The 21,366-nt window shown below is 35.7% G+C and overlaps 3 protein-coding genes across 3 annotated transcripts in view; all 3 read right to left on the reverse strand.

Annotated features, from left to right (window-relative positions):
- Window positions 1-22: 22 nt before the first annotated feature.
- On the reverse strand, window positions 23-8,289 carry LOC128188255 (sedoheptulokinase-like). The gene is made up of 5 exons (XM_052859206.1): window positions 7,653-8,289; window positions 7,384-7,559; window positions 6,697-6,894; window positions 5,405-6,494; window positions 23-2,135 (listed from the first exon to the last, which is right to left on the reverse strand). Exons 1-4 carry the CDS (start codon window positions 8,255-8,257, stop codon window positions 6,091-6,093), a joined length of 1,383 nt encoding a protein of 460 aa, XP_052715166.1. The 5' UTR covers window positions 8,258-8,289; the 3' UTR covers window positions 23-2,135; window positions 5,405-6,090.
- Window positions 8,290-17,054: 8,765 nt separating this feature from the next.
- On the reverse strand, window positions 17,055-18,672 carry LOC128187492 (uncharacterized). Its single transcript, XM_052857923.1, has 3 exons — window positions 18,397-18,672; window positions 17,990-18,232; window positions 17,055-17,273 (listed from the first exon to the last, which is right to left on the reverse strand). Exons 1-3 carry the CDS (start codon window positions 18,670-18,672, stop codon window positions 17,055-17,057), a joined length of 738 nt encoding a protein of 245 aa, XP_052713883.1.
- A 1,044-nt stretch (window positions 18,673-19,716) lies between these two features.
- The window catches only part of LOC128187493 (uncharacterized), a 3,504-nt gene continuing 1,854 nt past the window's right edge, over window positions 19,717-21,366 (reverse strand). The window contains exon 4 of the mRNA XM_052857925.1: window positions 19,717-19,915. Coding sequence (XP_052713885.1) covers window positions 19,717-19,915 — 199 coding nt within the window. The remainder of the gene's footprint in view (window positions 19,916-21,366) is intronic.

Below are 21,366 nucleotides of genomic sequence, written 5' to 3' on the forward strand. Positions count from 1 at the left end.
GTGGAGCCACAATGGGGGGTCGAAATTTAACATAGGAATATATAGAGTAAATCTTTAAAAATCTTCTTCTCATGAACCATAAAACCAGGAAAGCTGAAACTTGTGTGGAAGCATCCTCAGGTAGTGTAGATTCTAATTTGTGAAATTCATGACCCCCGGGGGTAGGGTGGGCCACAATGGAAGGTCGAAGTTTTACATAGGAATATACAGAGTAAATCTTTAAAAATCTTCTTCTCATGAACCATAAGACCAGGAAAGCTGAAACTTGTGTGGAAGCATCATCAGGTAGTGTAGATTCATTGTTGTGAAAATCATGACCCCCGGGGGTAGGGTGGGGCCACAATGGGGGGTCGAAATTTAACATAGGAATATATATGGTAAATCTTTAAAAATCTCCTTCTCATGAACCATAAGACCAGGAAAGCTGAAACTTGTGTGGAAGCATCCTCAGGTAGTGAAGATTCATAGTTGTGAAAATCATAACCCCCGAGGGTAGGCTGGGGCCTTATTGGTTGGTTGAAGTTATACATAGGAATATATAGAGTAAATCTTTAAAAATCTTCTTCTCAGAAACTAATCAGCCAGGAAAGCTGAAACTTGTGTGGAAGCGTCCTAAGGTAGTGTAAATTCAAAGTTGTGAAAATCATGATCCCCGGGGGTAGGGTGGGGCCACAATGGGGGGTCAAAGTTTAACAAAGGAATATATATGGTAAATCTTTAAAAATCTTCTTCTCAGAAACTAATCAGCCAGATGATTCTTTATAATTGTTAAGACTTTGGCCCCAGAACAATTCTTTGGCCTCACAAGATGGTTCAGAGTTTGATGTACGGTTATATCCCATATATAAACAATTGTTTAGGATCTTTTTGAGAACTGCAATACTCAACATATGATATGACTATAAAATCGTCCTGTTAGAAAAGGGACTAATGATTATAAACATAAGAATATCCAGGGGAAAAATGGATTTTATTTATACAGGATCTACATGTATTATTGTACATTGTCCAGATAGTTTGTATTATGACTCCATTAATCTGATTTTATCATACCTATTGTTCCTCAGGTGAGCGATGTGGCCCATGGGCCTCTTGTCTGATATTTGGGCAGCTAGTACAATGTGTAATTGGCATTTTTCTTGTTTGAACAATTACTTTTACATCGATATTGTATTTAAAATTTGTATTTCATGTATCTGTAGCATTTAAGTGCCTTTATATCTATATATTTATCATGTTATAGGATTAAAAACAAGCTTCTAGTCCACTACCGTTTTTTTTAGCGAAGATGCACCTAAATTGCCATTTTTGATTATTTTGTAAAAGCGACTTTTTTTTATTCCTTTTAGTTACTTATTGTTGCTGTTATACTTAGTAATGTGATTGTACATCTACATGAAAACTTTTGTAATGCTGTGTACAGGATAATATTTGACCATTTGACCATGTTTATTTTAGCCCCCCCCCCCCCTTTTTCACTCGTCGGCAGGCCAATTTAAATGTGGGTGAATTCAAAATTTCTCATATCTCTTATTTAGGGCAAATTCAAGACGGGGAAGAAATTGATTACAAGTGTGGAGGGGCAGAAAAAAACCCTGTATACAGTATCTTTATTTATTCTCATCATATTTTTTGTTGAAGTGATTATGAGTGAGATTATGGGACTTTCCAGTTTTACATTTATATTTATACCTGCCTTGTAGATTTTTGTCATTTTCTGATATGCAGGTCTATTTTGGACTTTGGATTTTTTTGCCTTTTATATTTGTATGGTACATTCCCAAGTAGTTAGCTTTGAAGTTGCACAGGAATGATATATACTGTGTTGTTATTTTTGTTATTCTTGTTACCATCAATAATATATACTGATCTTATGGATCATTCTGTGATATTTACCCTTTTTTTTCTTATATATGAACATTTAATGATACTAGTAAATTACCCACTTCTATGTCATCGGACAAGTCATCTTCGCTAGCCAAGGGTGACGATCCACTCTGCTACTCTTTTCAGAGTAGCAGAGTGGATCGTCACCCTTGGCTAGCGAAGATGAGGACAAGTCCACATCCTAGACAGGTTTAAATTTTCTTTCTCACAGTTTATGAGAGGTCAATGTTTGTCCTTTTCATTTTTAGCTCACCTGAGCTGAAAGCTCAAGTGAGCTATTCTGATCACATTTTGTCCGTCGTCCGTCCGTCCGTCCGTCTGTCCGTCTGTCCGTCCGTCCGTCCGTCCGTCTGTCCGTCTGTAAACTTTTTACATTTTGAACTTCTTCTCTAAAACCGCTTATCCAATTTCAACCAAATTTGGCACAAATCATCCTTATGGGAGGGCGAATATAAATTGCAGAAATAAAAGTTTAATCTGTATTCAAAGCGGAGAAAACCTTGAAACTGTAGAAAAAGGGGGGTGCATTTTTAAAAATCTTCTTCTCAAGAACTACCGAGGCAAATTCAACATAGTTTAGCATAAATTATCCTTATGGGAAGGAAAATATAAATTGCAAAAATTAAGTGGAAATTTTGTTTCAAATCTGAGTTATTACGAAAATAATAATAAAGGAAATGCGTGTTTCAATCAATTTAATAGCTTCGGGTTCGGCATCCGGTAAAATGATTCCATACTTCTAAAACGAGGTTCTTTGTTTAAAGCAGCCATGACATTATACGAAAAAGGGTCGATCTGACTATGATGAATTTGCTTGTTGTGCAACAGTTCGCGTATGAAGGGAAATTTTGAAACATACAAAATATATTGGTGCCGATTTTGTGAAGTAAATTGAGGCTAAATATTTCAATGCGTTGACAGTTTTCACACATGACGTTGGTGTTAGCTTGTTCTGATTTTCGTTTCGTTCTCATTATGCTTTGTAACCTGGAAACTATCGTCTGTATTTCGTGATTTTTACGTATCAAATCAAACAGAGACTTCGGTAAATCAAACAGTTAACTGTTTACCTGCGCAAATTAAGCAAAATCGGATGTAGGGGACGGGTACTGAAATACAATTCATTCTATCGGTAATTCGGCATTATCTTTTGCGTAATGGTACATGTAGATTAATGCAATAGGTTTTGTTGAGATGCTCGGCATTTTTTCGAGTTTATTCAGTTTAAATAGAGTTTGATATCGCTGACGGAAATATGTAGGTATATACATGTATATATATATGATTCATTTCGAAAAAATAAATTGTGTTCTTTATTTGTTATACATGTAGTGCATGTTTCTTGTGTTTAATTGTTTACAATTTCTATTTACTAACCATATTTGAGTGTTAAGCTTCGAATTATAAGCAAGATACAGCGATTTGCTCACAATTCTATGTTTGTACACAGATCTTAAAAACTAAAGCTTAAAAAAGTAAAATATTTGTCAATATTTATTAAGAAAATTTTCAAAGTCTGTTCTTCCAGAAACCAACTTTAACAACTTATTGTATTGTAAACTTAACCTTTTTAGCTCACCTGAGGGTGGGGCCACAATGGGGTGTCGAAGTTTAACAAATGAATATATAGAGTAAATCTTTAAAAATCTTCTCCTCAGAAACTAATCAGCCAGGAAAGCTGAAACTTGTGTGAAAGCATCATCAGGTAATGTAGATACAAATTTGTGAAAATCATGATCCCCGGAGGTAGGGTTGGGCCACAATGAAGGATCGAAGTTTTACATAGGAATATATAGAATAAATCTTTAAAAATCTTCTTCTCAGAAACTAATCGGCCAGGAAAGCTGACACTTGTGTGGAAGGATCCTCAGGTAGTGTAGATTCAAAGTTGTGAAAATCATGACCCCCGGGGTACGGTGAGGCCACAATGGGGGATCGAAGTTTAACATAGGAATATATAGAGTAAATCTTTAAAAATCTTCTTCTCAGAAACTAATCAGCCAGGAAAGCTGAAACTTGTGTGAAAGCATCCTCAGGTAGTGTAGATTCATAGTTGTGAAAATCATGGCCTCCGGGGGTAGGGTGGGGCCACAATGGGGGATCGAAGTTTAAAATAGGAATATATAGAGTAAATCTTTAAAAATCTTCTTCTTAGAAACTAATCAGCCAGGAAAGCTGACACTTTTGTGGATGCATCCTCAGGTAGTGTAAATTCATAGTTGTGAAAATCATGACCCCCGGGGGAAGGGTGGGGCCACGATGGGGGATCGAAGTTAAACATAGGAATATATAGAGTAAATCTTTAAAAATCTTCTTCTCAGAAACTAATCAGCCAGGAAAGCTGAAACTTGTGTGAAAGCATCCTCAGGTAGTGTAGATTCATAGTTGTGAAAATCATGGCCTCCGGGGGTAGGGTGGGGCCACAATGGGGGATCGAAGTTTAAAATAGGAATATATAGAGTAAATCTTTAAAAATCTTCTTCTTAGAAACTAATCAGCCAGGAAAGCTGACACTTTTGTGGATGCATCCTCAGGTAGTGTAAATTCATAGTTGTGAAAATCATGACCCCCGGGGGAAGGGTGGGGCCACAATGGGGGATCGAAGTTAAACATAGGAATATATAGAGTAAATCTTTAAAAATCTTCTATTCAGAAACTAATCAGCCGGCAATGCTGAAACTTCTTTGGAAGCATCCTCAGGTAGTGTTGATTCAAAGTTGTGAAAATAATAACCCCTGGGGGTAGAATGGGGCCACAATGGGGGGTCGAAGTTTAACATATGATTAAATAGAGTAAATCTTTAAAAATCTTCTTCTCAGAAACTAATTAGCCAGGAAAGCTGAAACTTGTGTGGAAGCATCCTCAGGTAGTGTAGATTCAAATTTGTGAAAATCATAACCCTGGGGGTAGGTTTGGGCCACAATGGGAGGTCGATGTTTTAGATAGGAATAAACAGAGTAAATCTTTAAAAATCTTCTTCTCAGAAACTAATCAGCCAGGAAAGCTGAAACGTGTGTGAAAGCATCCTCAGGTAGTGTAGATTCATGGTTATGAAAATCATGATCCCCAGGGGTAGGGTGGGGCCACAATGGGGGGGGGGGGGGTCAAAATTTAACAAAGGAATATATAGGGTAAATCTTTAAAAATCTTCTCAGAAACTAATCAGCCAGATGTTTCTTTATAATTGTTAAGACTTTGGCCCCAGGACAATTCTTTGGCCTCCCGAGAAGGTTCATAGTTTGATGTACGTTTATATCTAATATATAAACTATTGTTAAGGATCATTTTGAGAACTGCAATACTCAACATATGATAAGACTATAAAATCATCTTGTTAGAAAAGGGACTAATGATTATAAACATAAGAATATCCAGGGGAAAATGGATTTTATTTATACAGGATCTACATGTATTATTGTACATTGTCCAGATAGTTTGTATTATGACTCCATTAAGCTGATTTTATCATACCTATTGTTCCTCAGGTGAGCGATGTGGCCCATGGGCCTCTTGTTACTTCTTTTGAAAGAGAATTGCACTGGAAAAATATTGTTAATCATTCTATAATTAAAATTGTTTAGTTTAAAATCATTTTTAGTATTGTAGTACATGTAATTAATTGGATGCAATTTACACTTTAATTATTGCAACAAATGCATGCATTTCGAAAAAGTCAAAACCATTATTGCATTAAATTCAACGGTTAGTAATTATATATACATCAGGTTTATATGCATTGAACATGGTATTCATTCAGTTTTTATTTCGAATGAAATGACATTGGTAATGGACATAAACAATTTTTTATTTGAAATTGAATGTGTATTTGGTTTATTTGCAAGTCCATTTATTAATTATGTACAAACACTCAGGTTACACCTTGTAGACTATCATTATTGATTAATAAAAATTTTGAATATAATATTCTAATTTGTGTTGTGTTTTTTTTCTAAAATTGTGTACACATTATGCACATGTATTGCAAGAATTTTATTCATAGCAAATTAGTTGTAATACATTCTTTGTTTATCTATACAATTCAGGAAATCTCCACTACTACCAAGTAGTATGTGGCAAATTAAAAGAAGTTTCATAAATTAATTAAGATTGGGAAACAGAAGATTTACTTCTGTATATTGTCTGATCATTTTTCATTGAAAACTATCATATAAATTCAAGAATTAAATCTTTTTCATTTTCCCATCATCTTTTGTCTGAGGCTTCACAAAAAAGTGCTGCACCAAAAGCAGAATCACTCTGCCCACCTAATTCAATGTTGAGACCTCCATATTGGGTCATGACCTCTCTTTGAATGATGGGATTTTTATGAATCACTGATCCTGTGCCTAATAATTTATTAATTCCTTTTTGCTTCAAGAAAGAAGGAGACATCATTCTGGTTAGGTTTTCTACCAGTCCTCTGCATAGTGCCTGAAACACTTGGTGTAAATCCATGTTGCCAGCAGTTATTCCAGTGATTTCTCCACGCTGTGAGGGAGCATGTCTTTCACCAAATATGGTGGGAATAATCTGTATGCTATTTGGTTTGGACTTGGATGGTGACTCTAGCAAAATTTTCCAAATCTCTTCATCACTCTTGACTAAACCTACTCAAATGACGACAAAATATTTTAGCATAAAACATGTAGATGATCCTAAACACATATATACATTTACGCAATAACATTATTGTGGGTATTTTTTTCCATTTTGTTCCTATAAACTCTACTATACAATTTCCATACCCTTATAGCCATATTAATGTACAACAGCCTTGGTATGCCTGATTTGTTCCAACATTCAACTTACCAAGATAACCCATCCAGTTTTGTATCATGTTGACGAATTGAGCCAGCACATTTCCTCCATTCAGACTAGCAGCTACTGCCAAGTATTGATTGTTAAAGTATGGAAAATACTGCACCGGAGAGGAAGGGTCAGGGGATGATGGGACTGTGGCAAGGAATTCTGGGAAAGCCAGCTGACAGGATGTCCCCATATTGATAACTAAAAGCAGAGTTTTAACATAGAGTATTTATCAAAATAACCAACTGTGTACAAACTTTTATATTTAACTGCTTTTGTTACATGCAGTTTCCCACTTGTTAAATAAATATAAGGAAAATAAAAGTTGGGTTACAGTACTCTGACAGATATTACAGATATTTCAACAATAAATCTCTAACCGCAAAATAATCACCTAAGGCATACTTGCCAACTGACCCTATTTCGTCAGGTCACACCCAATTTTTCGACCCTTCACCCGAATGTTTTTTATGACCCGGCGGTTCATGCTTTTCACCCGATTTTTGTCGAACAACCCGAAATTCTCCCGATTTCCGGATTTGGTTCGTAAATTATGTTGCGCGTAGGTGATTCACCTACAGTTAATTTGGCCAATCTATAGTACATTTTTTCCTAAACATGCAAATTGCATTTGTTTTTCAGCCATGTGCTGCTCATATTTCATAAATAAAAATAACAATTATAATTTACCTGCTTCATGCGGGTTTCTTAGAATCGAGTACACAGCACACTGTGTATCCCCAAGTGCCACTAAAATGGGGGTGTCCTTCTTTACTGCAAGCCAGTCAAATTGCAGGTTTCCAGCTTTGCTCCCAGGTTTAACCACTTGTGGAAGAAGATGGACTGGAAATGACTTTTGCTCCATACTGTTGAAAAAATCATTTTTCAATAAACAAAAAATGTCCATCGATTTTTTTCCCATCAGAAATTAATGTTCATACAGCTGACATATTACCTACACCTCTTTATTCCAACACCCTGCACTGCAATCAAAATATCCCCAACTAGCACCAAGCTGAGTAGACATGATTGGAGAATCCAGACCACAGAGCACAGAGACCAGGAAATCCATCACAGTTCCAGCCCTGTCATATCTGAACAGGAACTCCGGCTGGAACATGGACAACCAAAACAAGGTAGCATTTCCATGTCCAGTGGACAGAGAGAGATGGGATACTGGTTTTGGTAGAGATGAGATAAATTCTTCTGTGCACCGTTGGTCCTGCCAGGTGTAAAGTGGGCTTATGTTTGTTATATCAAACTCGTCCCTCTCTCTGTTGTAAAATGTATTCGTATTGGTTGATGACCACAGCATGACTCCATGCATTTGTCCAGTGATGCAGATTTTTTGGACTGAAGCCAGGGTTTTTTGGGAAAGTCCTTTCAGACATGATTGTGTTGTTGAAAGTATGGCTGCTGCATCTTGTTCAAATCCTGAGCTGCCTAAACTGCTCTTGATATCTGCATTTGTAGACTTGGAGATTGTCGCTATTTGTGCCCCATCTTTTACAATGCATACTTTAACTGATGTTGTTCCAAGGTCAATTCCAATGTAAGTCAACATTTTCGATTAAATTCTGTAATGTAGAAAAAAAAAATCTGATCAAACATTGTTTACCGAAATACTTGTTTATCAGTTTATGTACGGTAGTCTACACTTAACAACAGAAGAATGTCGTTATTATCATGTTAATGTTGTCAATGTGCATGACTCTTCAGTAATGCTATTTTATCATACTCTTTTTTTTAATCACAAATCTGAATTTACTTTAAACAATATATTTTTGAATACACATATATAACTAGTTCTATCATGGTTGTGCTACATGTTTTACGAATAGCCTGGGAATGGGCGGTGACACCTAATTAAGTAATTTTAATTTCATTTTATTTGTTTACTGTTTTAGTACAAAACATTTAATACCATCGATATGGTTAAACCATCATTATTTCGCACAAACATCAAAATGCTATTGCATGACATGTTTAAATTAAATGAATTTGAAAAAGCATTCGTTGCAGTAAAAAGTCTGTTTACATACCTGAAAAACTAGTAGGAACTGCAGAAATGTCGCTAAATAGTAATCCGAAATTAGGGAACCTTATTTTCCCCGTATAAATTAGTGCAACACTTTTGTTTATCAAAAATTAACTGAATTTTTACAAATTTTGTATGTACGAAAGGCTTTGTTCCGACTATCTGTATTTCTATTAGTACATTTAATATTCTACAGAAATAGTCAGAGACTTTTGAATTAAGTTCCTCATCATCATGATCATCGAAAGGCTCATACATGTATCTATAGGCTGGGGAGGGGGCGTTGGGGCTTAATAAGGGCTTGAGGTTAACACGACTACAGCAAAAGTAGTAAAATGAGCAAAATTAGTAAAATAAGAAAAACTACCAAATAATCAAATGCTTTTATAAAATGCTTTTATAGGATAAAAATCCAATTTATTTGGTCTTTTCATTTTGCCGGGGGGGGGGGGGGGGGTATGAAATATGTCGTACTTGATTTCTGAAAATTCGGTTCTTGTTTGAGACATCGACTTCCTGAGTTCCATTGACAAATGCATCATATCAAAATTTTGTGATTTTTTTCATAAATTCTGAATTCAGTAACACTTCAATTGAAAAAGAAAATTTATTTTTTCGAACACCATCCTTGGAGAAAAAATTAGAATGGATTCGTTTACTGATAAAATTCTGACCGCGTCGATCCGAAAGAATTCTCAAAGGTTGATAAATTTAATTAAAGATTTTCTAATGTAGCATTGGTGACCGTCTTCAGAGGTGTTCAATATTCTTTTAATGGAAAAAAACATTTGCAAAATTAATAGCAAGGTTTGATATGATTGTACACGTATTTCCATAATTCCATTGGAACATAGCAACCATGAATGCAGCATACTTTTATTTTCATATTCTTTCACCAAATTGCAAGTTTGAACAACTTCTGTGTACTGTCTGGGCAAAATAAACCGCTTGAATTAAATGACAGTATATTCAACTGGAAACTGAAAAAGAGACAAGATGTGATTAACAATTAACATCAAGACCTCTGGCATTATCTAATTCACATGGAATGATTTGGTTTAAACAAAAATTTAGTTTTAGTCCTACATAAAAAGTAAATGTCCATACATTATATACATACATGTACATTATATATAAACACAAATAAAAAGGGTGGAAAAGAATTGGGTTCAGTTGTATTGGACGGGCTGCCAACCGGTGCCTATTCACGGGCGCGATCCCACTACTGCAGAACACGGGGACTTCTGCCTGCTGTGTCACCACCCTGGGCCTGTACGTCCCTCCTTAGACAACCTGGTGAGCCTGGGCTCCCCCGAGCTGACCATATTGATGCCCTGCTTAGTGCGGACGCCCGATCGACATAGGTCGCCGGAGAGCAGGACCCCCGCCCTCAAACCGTCCACCAACCCTGACCTCCAAGTAGCTGGATTACAGGAGCACGCCACAACTCCCAGTCGATAACCAAAATGACAGAATCTCCTTATAAGGTTAATTTATTGATCAATATTATTTATTTAATCTTTTGGGTCTGAAAATACATAGAAATATATATATGATATAATAAGTGATCAGACCTGTGCACATTTCTTATGCTTAATAAAACAAAAATTCAGAGACATTTTCTGTAAGATGGCCACGTTGCAATTCCATATGGTGATGTTTGTGTGTGACATATTGCCGCTAGGTATAGTGACCAAACACTGCAGTGACCTTTACCTTTTTCTGAATACCATTGTCAGTTACAATTTATTATCATTAGTTCGTGCAAAGTCTGAGTGAATGTTCAGAAAATAACAGATTCACATTCACTTCTACTTTGATTTTTTTTGTACTTTTAAAATGCATGTTCAGTTCCAAAATTTATGCATATATTTTCTGTACTTTAGCATACACTTGTCGATATTTTACAATTTGTAGGAGTATATATATACGCATATTTTTAAAAAAACAATATTTATACATGTTTGTGCTCATTGAGTTTGGACGACCCTTGCATTTCAAAATCATACAAACGGACGCTTTTTTAAAATTATTATTAATCAAATAATGAATACTGTATTGTTTCATCTGAGCAAGTCCATAAACCAACTTCCATCGTGCATAATAAAATTTAACGATTGTCGCCAAATCAAGTCGTTGCAAAAAATAAAAGTTGGTTTCTAGTTTTACCATTTTTTTTTTTACAATATTGCTACACGTACATGTAAGTATATTAAAATCATCCTCATATCATTTACATAATATTACATGTAGATTATTGAGAATCAAAAACCTGTACATGAAAAAACAATTGATACTCATTAATCTAAATTTTTGTATAGGAAACTTAGACAATTACGGTATATATTCAATACTCAGATTACGTTACTCTCGTTGTGAAGTCATTTACTACCAGTGATATGCTTAATTTATACGAAAGGCAAATAGAGTCATTTAAAATTATGTTTTTATTTTGTAATTACGATAAAAGATTTTGTAGTTACTTTTTCTCATATCTCACCTCTCGTGGAGTATTAATAAGCGGGTTGCTTTACCAACAACGTCATTTTGATTTCTAGAATCAATGAGATCTAAAAGACGACATGCAAAACCGACCCCAGAAAATTTACAGAGAGATCAATTTAATTTTACGCTAGATTTTGCAAGTATTTAATCTTTGAAATGTGTATCCCCAAAAGTTACCCATTTAGCTGAAAACAAAATTATCAATGTAAGATAAATATATTTCATAACGGTAGAGGTACCGTGTTTGTCCATTCCATTTTAGAGCCTACTCTTTTAAATGGCTCTGGCATACACTGGCACAATCGGGTACAATTAGTACTTTTAGCAAAATACTATATTTTATCAAAATCTTCTTTCCTTTCATTCATTCATTCTCTCTTTATTTCCTCCTTAAGGAGATTTTGTAAAGCATAACATATTTACACTGTTATAAATTCAACACATAGTGAAAACAGATATATACAAAATAAGAAAAGAAAAGAAAAAAAAAAGTCAATGCATAATGGGGCGTATCCTTTTGAAGTAATACGCATGCAGCAGCGTCTTTTACAAACCGAAAATTAAACAGGTGAAAGTCGTTGCTGTCATGTGCAGCGGTAATGGCGGAAAACGATCTTGCTCCTAGGAGGAAGAGATAACTGTCAACGTTGGTTCAGACCACACAAGTCAGCACTTAACTCAACACTGAATTCGTTGATGATAGTATTCCACCAGGCGTCTCGAAGTAATAATGTTTCTGCACAAGAAGTGGTAACATGCTCGAAAACATTGGTAAAGGAAGAGTTACACAGGAGACATGTTTCTGGAGGTATGTCTTGAAGCGTCCATAGTTTAACAATGAATTTGCAGAGTTCCACTTCATAGATATTTCTAGGAATTGTCCAGAGAGCAATGGGGGCTTTCCTGCATTTATGATGTTGAATAGCATAAAGTCGGGATCTGAAATCATTCGTTGACGTCTGGAATGAAGATGATATTCAAGCACAGAGGTTTTCACGATAATTTTCCATTCTGGTTTCGGGGGGAAATATCCTTCGTCTAGGTAGAGTAGGAGATGATTCAGGAGACTGTATTTTGAAAGGATAGAGATTATGTCCGGAATGAATCCGTATGGCTTATAGACCGGTGAGTAGAGGTATGAGAAAAGCCTGTGGAGGAATATCCTTTTGGGTAGAGTTTTGGTGTCAAGTTCACAAAGGCGACCAAGGAATTGAAGTTTTCGTATGTCGATTTCAGAGGAAATTGGAAGAAGACCGAGTAAGGATTCGCACATATCAGATCTGGTTTGTTTCGGAAGCGCCATTGCATGTTTACAGATGAAGTGTTGAAATGTGTTGAGAATTTGAGTATCCTTTTGCCTCAAGTCACACCATAACTCGGATCCATAGAGGACGGAAGGGAGGACAACTTTTTAGTAGAGTTTAGAAATAGTTCTTGGATTAAGATGCTCGGATACTTTTAGTGCAAAGTAAGCTGCTTTTCCTTTTCTACACGCGTTTGCTGTTCTCTCGCTAGGGTCTAGTTTTGAATGTAACAGAATTCCTAGGTGGTTGTACGTTTTTGCAAGGTGAACAGAATGAGCACCAAGTTGCCATATAAAGGAAAAGTCGGAAGGAGGCTCTGATGGGTGAAATCTGAGAATACTAGATTTGTTTGCATTGAAATTGAATCTCCATCGTTTGGAGTAGTCGTATGCTATTTCTAGCGTTCTTTGAAGACCGTTGGGCGAAAGCGCTATTAGAGAAATGTCATCAGCTAATGTTGGATTTGAGCTAGTTATATCATATATACCAATATGGATGGACTGTTCTTCAAGTTCTTGTAGCAGGTCGTTGATAAACACAAGGTATAAAAATGTAGAAAGAACTCCACCTTGCCCGACTCCTTGAGATACAGGGAACCAGTCAGAGTACGACTGATTAGACACAACTGAGCAAGATGTATTTACGTGGCAGTCGTCTATTAGGGTCCACAAACGTCCCTTCACGCCGAGTTTATGCAGTTTGTACATGAGGCCGTGCCTCCAGACAGTATCAAACGCTTTTTGAGTGTCCAAGAAGGCGACGTAGGCAGTACTTCTATGTTCAATAAAATGGTAAATGGTCTCTTGTAGATTAAAAGAGGCAGTAATACACCCAAGTCTCTGCTGAAAACCTTGTTGTTGTAGATTAGAAAAAGTAGCAGATATAGCGGCAATCGATTTAGTTCTGTTTAGCAGGAGTTTTTAAAAGATTTTTAGAAAACACGGAAGTAAGGCAATAGGTCTGTAGCTGTCCGGTGAGTTTCTGGGCTTGTTGCTTCCCTTAAAGATAGGGACTATCAGATCTTTTTTCCAGCTTGTGGGTATTTGACCAGCGTTAATTATTCCGTTGAAGAGGTATGCAATGCAGTTTGCCAAAGCGGGTCCACCGTAGATAACATGTTCGTTTTGAATTCGGTCTAAACCGGGAGCTTTTCTGCGTTTAAGATCCTTAACTATTTCTAGTATTTCTTTTCCAGTGATATGCCCTCCTGGTAAATTATCATTATTTGATCTGGAAAAGCTTTGGAGACCCTCATAGGACTTTTCGATGAGGTGAAAGAAATCGTCGTCGAAGTCATTGCAGTTAACTGGGTTGTAGATGTTTTGAAAATGACATGCGAAGCATTTCGTAATTTCATCGGGGTTGTCGTATAATATACCGTTGAATTCCATTTCAGGGTATGACGAGAGGTTACGAGGACGTTGACGCTTGATTAGTTTCCAAAATAAGCGGAGATCACATTCGGATGCCTGATCTATATCCCTGAACACCTCTGTCATATAACGGTCATGTTCGGCTATTAGTTCGTTTCTAAATTGCCTTTTAGCCCGTTTGTAATCTCTGTAGGACTCATGAGACATTCCTCTCGGACGGCCTTCGGCTAGCCAGATTTTTCTCTTTAGACGCTCTGTATCGTGGAGCTCTTTGACCTTAGGAGTCCACTCCGGTTTAAGGTATGGTCTATATTTTGCCGTTGGTATGCTAAGAGACGCGGCATCGTGTAATATGGAGTTCAAGTCTATGCCGAATTGTTCAATTTGCTCACTGTGCTGCAAATTTCTGTGCAGAAAATTTGTGCACTGCTCACTGACGATGTTTTTGTATTCTTCAAGTCTGTTCAGTTCTGCTTTGTGCCAAGCTGGTAGCGGGCACAGTGGGTTGCTGGTAGCATTACACTTAAGGTTAACGGAGAGAACCATTAGTATTGGTAAGTGGTCAGAGGTTGAGCTAAGGCTGCCCTCTTCGTATACATGATACTGGTTTATGTGGTGTCGTAGAGCTTTGTTGCACATAATGTAATCTAGTGTTGTCTTTGTAGTAGTAAATGTGAAGTTGGAGCCAGAGGTTGAGAAGTCAATGCCAGGAAGTCCCAAGTCAGCTCGTGAGAGGAATTGCTTTAGGGCTTTTGCCTTATACAGGTTAATGTTTGATCGATCAATGAAACTGGCGTTGAAGTCTCCCCCTAAAATCACGTCACCGAGTGAGCAGAGGTGATTGAAGATAGTTTCAAGCATGCTAAGTTCAGTTAAATAATGTTGCATATCATTCTCAGAGGGTAGATAAACTCCTATTATATATAGTGGACGTTGATTAATGCGTTTTAATTCAACGGCAATGAGTCTAGAAGAATCGATATCGGGTATTTCAGATATTGACATTTCAATGTCCTTCTTGAACATAATGCTTATCCCACCTTTACCTAAAAAACGGGGATAGGAAGAAACTCGACTTGCGTTAGAAGTCTCAGAATCGAGATGTACAAAACTTGAGTAGTTTGAATGAATTGTGTCTAAGTAATTTGCATTGCTATGCTTGAGTTTATGTTCAGATAAAATGGCAATATCACAATTTGAGTATTCTAAGAGGTTTGACAGACAGACGGACGATGATATGATGCCACGAACATTCCAGGAAACGATGTTTAGATTTGTAGACATTGCAAAAGTGTTTCTGTATGAGATCTGAGTAAACACAAAAATCACAGTTAAGAGTCTTTGTTTAAATCTAATCATCGTCATTTCCCGTTATTTCCCAGTTTTCTTCCTCAACCGTTTTTTCGTTATCTGTGTTTTCGCGTGCGATTTTGTCGTCCCACTGCTTCCTGCTTAGCCACGGTCTGCACGACATCCCTTTGGGCCAGAATCCTGAAGACTCTATTGTCTGTGCGTTGCATAGAGCAACGTTGATCTTTGCGTTACGTCGTGCACCTTCTCGCTTTGGTTTGAAGAAAACGCAGTGAGAAACATGGATACCATTTGTCCTTAAGAAGTTAAGCATGCCAGACTGTGTAGATCTAGGCCCAATTCCTGATAGGTAGTATCTCGTGTTTCGTTTGTACGTTACTCCCTCAAAAATGTCGTCTTCGGTGGAATTGGAAGTGACCATTACCTTTTTCTGAATACCATTGTCAGTTACAATTTATTATCATTAGTTCGTGCAAAGTCTGAGTTAATGTTCAGAAAGTAACAGATTCACATTCACTTCTACTGAGTATTTAGATTTTTATTTTTTTTTTGTAATTTTAAAATACATGTTCAGTTCCAAAATTTATGCATATAATTTCTGTACTTTAGCATACACTTGTCGATATTTTACAATTTGTAGGAGTATATATACGCATATTTAAAAAAAATAATATTTATACATGTTTGTGCTCATTGAGTTGGGACGACCCTTGCATTTCAAAATCATACAAACGGATGCTTTTTTAAAATTATTATTAATCAAATAATGAATACTGTATTGTTTCATCTGAGCAAGTCCATAAACCAACTTCCATCGTGCATAATAAAATTTAACGATTGTCGCCAAATCAAGTCGTTGCAAAAAATAAAAGTTGGTTTCTAGTTTTACGATTTTTTTTTTACGATATTGCTACACGTACATGTAAGTATATTAAAATCATCCTCATATCATTTACATAATATTACATGTAGATTATTGAGAATCAAAAACCTGTACATGAAAAAAAAAATTTATTATCAATAATCTAAATTTTTGTATAGGACACTTAGACAATTACGGTATATATTCAATACTCAGATTACGTTACTCTCGTTGAGAAGTCATTTACTACCAGTGATATGCTTAATTTATACGAAAGGCAATTAGAGTCATTTAAAAACATGTTTTTATTTTGTAATTACGATAAAAGATTTTGTAGTTACTTTTTCTCATATCTCACCTCTCGTGGAGTATTTATAAGCGGGTTGCATTACCAACAACGTCATTTTGATTTCTAGAATCAATGCGATCTAAAAGACGACTTGCAAAACCGACCCCAGAAATTTACAGAGAGATCAATTTAATTTTACGCTAGATTTTGCAAGTATTTAATCTTTGAAATGTGTATCCCCAAAAGTTACCCATTTAGGCTTTAGCTGAAAACAAAATTATCACTGTAAGATGCATTTCATAACGGTAGAGGTACACTGTCTGCCCATTCCATTTAAGCGCCTACTCGTTTAAATGGCTCTGACATTTACGAGCACAATCGGGTACAATTACTACTTTTAGCAAAATATCTATTTTATCAAAATCTTCTTACCTGTTAAAGAGAAAAAATACATCACTTTTCTTATTTAATATTTTTGAAAGATGCCAAAATTAAAAAAAAAAAAATGTTTATTTTATTTTTTAATAAATAATAAATAAAATACGTAAAAAATCACGAAATTAGGAATTCAAAAGAAAAAGAATTGGGTTCAATTGTATTGGACGGGCTGCCAACCGGTGCCTATTCACGGGCGCGATCCCACTACTGCAGAACACGGGGACTTCTGCCTGCTGTGTCACTACCCTGGGCCTGTACGTCCCTCCTTAGACAACCTGGTGAGCCCGGGCTCCCCCGAGCTGACCATATTGATGCCCTGCTTAGTGCGGACGCCCGATCGACATAGGTCGCCGGAGAGCAGGACCCCCGACCTCAAACCGTCCACCAACCCTGGCCCCCAAGTAGCTTGATTACAAGAGCACTCCACAACTCCCAGTCGATAAATTGGCGACAGAATCTCCTTATAAAGCATTGATTAACAATATACATAAATATATATCAATATTTCATTTTCTTGCTTTTAAAAAATAAAATGAAGTTTAGAAAATATGTCAGGTTTGTACATATTTCACGTTTTTGTGTGTGTGTATATATATATATATATATATATATATATATATATATATATATATATATATATATATATATATATATATATATATATATATATACACACACACACACAGCAAAACTCGTTTATAACGAATTTCAAGGGACCATGGAAAAAACTTAGTTATAGCCGTAATTCGCTATACGTTTATAACGAATTCATACAAAATATTATACCAATTCGTTATAAAATAATTAAGGGTTTTTCCGGCTAACAGTTTTCTAAACTATCGTAAGTTATAAAATTAGTATTACCGTCATTTACAAAAAATGTCAATATAACCATTTCATTTCAATTTTTAAAAAAAATCCATAAACTATTTGAATTTGGGTATTTTATATATGCATCTTAATATTGCATGTTTCTTCAATGAAATTTGAAATGGAAAAAATTCGTTATGAAAGTGGTAAAATACGATAAAATATGACATATCCCTTGAGCTATTTTGTTATCTAAATTATATACTATATAGTAACTACTCGTTAGTTTAAATGTGATTAAATGAAGGTATAATTCTGAAACTGTTAATCAAAGTGAATCTGATTTGTTAACTGTTGGTTACATACAGGCAGTCGTGAGTAGCAGTTTGGTCTAGTTCTGCCACAACATCGTCTCTCTGCTTCCATTGGCATTTCCCGGCAATATGTGCAGGTACACCAGGCCGGGGTAGGACCATCTGGTGGAGGATGATGTCCGCCATGCTGTCCGTCGTCCCTGTCCAAAACATCGAACACGAATTCAGGGTGTTGTGATGCGATATTGACAACAAGTCCCCTCAGGTCACAATCCGATAGACGAGAAATTCTATCCTGAAATGATTAAAAACAATTTTTGCATGTCAGCACATTTTTTCCAGAATGAAACATATTCGGTCACAAATTGTTGAAAAACAATATTCTTATATCCATGAATTTTCTTTTTCAAATGTAATACATATGTCAGGATAACTAATTTAAAATATTAATATTTATACCTGCAACTGACGATTTCTCTCCTCTAAAGTAGCTGCTGCTACCTGAGCCCTGTTGGGTCCATCAGCAGCTCCCCTGCGTGGTTGACCTCTTCCTCTTGAAGCTCTCCTTGGTCCTCTGCCCCTCCCTCTTACACCCCTGAGGGTGTCAAGACCCCGGCCCCTACCTCTACCTCTTCTAATTGTCTGGTCAGGATCAGCTGGCTCGCTGCTGTCAGAACTACCGGTATCATGTGGATACATTGAGCTTCTAGAGTCCAGAAATAACCACCAATACATGTTTGTCTTTTTTATATATAAAAAAAAAGTAAGACGGGTGTTAACTTGTATCTGATAGATCGATTTTTCTGATTGATTTTTTTTTCATTTTACATTTTTGATTGGTTATTACAGTGTTTATTTGTATGTTTAATTGATCTTTTTTATTGTTGTTTTTCCCTAATTTTGAAGCAGAGAACTATCATTTCTGCTTTTCAGATAAACTGGAATGTGCATATTTACAAGGGGTAAAATCTAAAGATATTTTACTTAAATTCTAACATAACACAGTCACCTGATATTTATTATAAACTTGCAAAGGTGGCTCAATATAACCAAAACAACTCAATCCCCTCTAGAAATAAAGTGTTAAAGGGAAGGATTTTCCCATCACACTTATATAAAAGAGGTAGAATATTTCAATCTTTGGCTGTATATTGAACGACTCAAAGGTTGATAACTTAAAAATTAAAGATTTTCTGATGTAGCATTGGTGACCGTCTTCAGAGGTGTTCAATGTTCTTTAATAATGGAAAATACGATGGCAAAATTAATAGCAAGATTTGATATATGATTATACAGTCACATATTTCCATAATACCATTGGAACAAAGCAACCAAGAATTCAGCGAACTTTTAATTTCATTTCTTTCACCAAATTGCAAGTTTTAACAACGTTTGTGTACTGTCTGGACTAGTCCGAAATATCTGACGTTTTTCTGGCTTTTTTAACGATTTTGATATTTACTTGCCAGGAAAACGACAAAATAAACCGTTTGAATTAATTGACAGTACATGTATATTCAACTGAAAACTGAAAAAGTTACAAGATGTGATTAACATTAAGACCTATGGCATTATCTAATTCACATGGAATGATTTAGATTTAAATAAAATTAGATTAGTCCTACATAAAAAGTATATGTCCATGAATATTATTTATAAACACAAATAAAAAGAGTGAAAAAAGAATTGGGTTCAATTGTATTGGACGGGCTGCCAACCGGTGCCTATTCACGGGCGCGATCCCACTACTGCAGAACACGGGGACTTCTGCCTGCTGTGTCACCACCCTGGGCCTGTACGTCCCTCCTTAGACAACCTGGTGAGCCTGGGCTCCCCCGAGCTGACCATATTGATGCCCTGCTTAGTGCGGACGCCCGATCGACATAGGTCGCCGGAGAGCAGGACCCCCGCCCTCAAACCGTCCACCAACCCTGACCCCCAAGTAGCTGGATTACAGGAGCACGCCACAACTCCCAGTCTATAACCAAAAAGACAGAATCTCCTTATAAGGTTAATTTATTGATCAATATTATTTATTTAATCTTTTGGGTCTGAAAATACATAGAAATATATATATATGATATAATAAGTGATCAGACCTGTGCATATTTCTTATGCTTTATAAAAAAAAAAATTCAGAGACATTTTCTGTAAGATGGCCACGTTGCAATTCCATATGGTGATGTTTGTATGTGACATATTGCGCTAGGTATAGTGACCAAACACTGCAGTGACCTTTACCTTTTTCTGAATACCATTGTCAGTTACAATTTATTATCATTAGTTCGTGCAAAGTCTGAGTTAATGTTCAGAAAGTAACAGATTCACATTCACTTCTACTGAGTATTTAGATTTTTATTTTTTTTTTGTAATTTTAAAATACATGTTCAGTTCCAAAATTTATGCATATAATTTCTGTACTTTAGCATACACTTGTCGATATTTTACAATTTGTAGGAGTATATATACGCATATTTAAAAAAAATAATATTTATACATGTTTGTGCTCATTGAGTTGGGACGACCCTTGCATTTCAAAATCATACAAACGGATGCTTTTTTAAAATTATTATTAATCAAATAATGAATACTGTATTGTTTCATCTGAGCAAGTCCATAAACCAACTTCCATCGTGCATAATAAAATTTAACGATTGTCGCCAAATCAAGTCGTTGCAAAAAATAAAAGTTGGTTTCTAGTTTTACGATTTTTTTTTTACGATATTGCTACACGTACATGTAAGTATATTAAAATCATCCTCATATCATTTACATAATATTACATGTAGATTATTGAGAATCAAAAACCTGTACATGAAAAAAAAAATTTATTATCAATAATCTAAATTTTTGTATAGGACACTTAGACAATTACGGTATATATTCAATACTCAGATTACGTTACTCTCGTTGAGAAGTCATTTACTACCAGTGATATGCTTAATTTATACGAAAGGCAATTAGAGTCATTTAAAAACATGTTTTTATTTTGTAATTACGATAAAAGATTTTGTAGTTACTTTTTCTCATATCTCACCTCTCGTGGAGTATTTATAAGCGGGTTGCATTACCAACAACGTCATTTTGATTTCTAGAATCAATGCGATCTAAAAGACGACTTGCAAAACCGACCCCAGAAATTTACAGAGAGATCAATTTAATTTTACGCTAGATTTTGCAAGTATTTAATCTTTGAAATGTGTATCCCCAAAAGTTACCCATTTAGGCTTTAGCTGAAAACAAAATTATCACTGTAAGATGCATTTCATAACGGTAGAGGTACACTGTCTGCCCATTCCATTTAAGCGCCTACTCGTTTAAATGGCTCTGACATTTACGAGCACAATCGGGTACAATTACTACTTTTAGCAAAATATCTATTTTATCAAAATCTTCTTACCTGTTAAAGAGAAAAAATACATCACTTTT

This window comes from Crassostrea angulata, chromosome 6 (assembly GCF_025612915.1).
Source record: "Crassostrea angulata isolate pt1a10 chromosome 6, ASM2561291v2, whole genome shotgun sequence".
NCBI lineage: Eukaryota > Metazoa > Mollusca > Bivalvia > Ostreida > Ostreidae > Magallana > Magallana angulata.

Bases quoted from the DNA above. Each gene is read 5' to 3' on its own strand.
- LOC128187492 (XM_052857923.1), bottom strand. From the start codon at position 18,672: ATGTATTGGTGGTTATTTCTGGACTCTAGAAGCTCAATGTATCCACAT. The intron at 18,233-18,396 runs GTATAAATATTA...TAATCATTTCAG, and splicing joins AGAGAAATCGTCAGTTGCAG to GATAGAATTTCTCGTCTATC. The intron at 17,274-17,989 runs GTATGTAACCAA...ATGCTTTATAAG, and splicing joins ACTGCTACTCACGACTGCCT to GAGATTCTGTCGCCAATTTA.
- LOC128188255 (XM_052859206.1), bottom strand. From the start codon at position 8,257: ATGTTGACTTACATTGGAATTGACCTTGGAACAACATCAGTTAAAGTA. The intron at 7,560-7,652 runs GTAGGTAATATG...TTTTTTCAACAG, and splicing joins GGGTGTTGGAATAAAGAGGT to TATGGAGCAAAAGTCATTTC. The intron at 6,895-7,383 runs GTAAATTATAAT...CTCTGCTTTTAG, and splicing joins AAGAAACCCGCATGAAGCAG to TTATCAATATGGGGACATCC.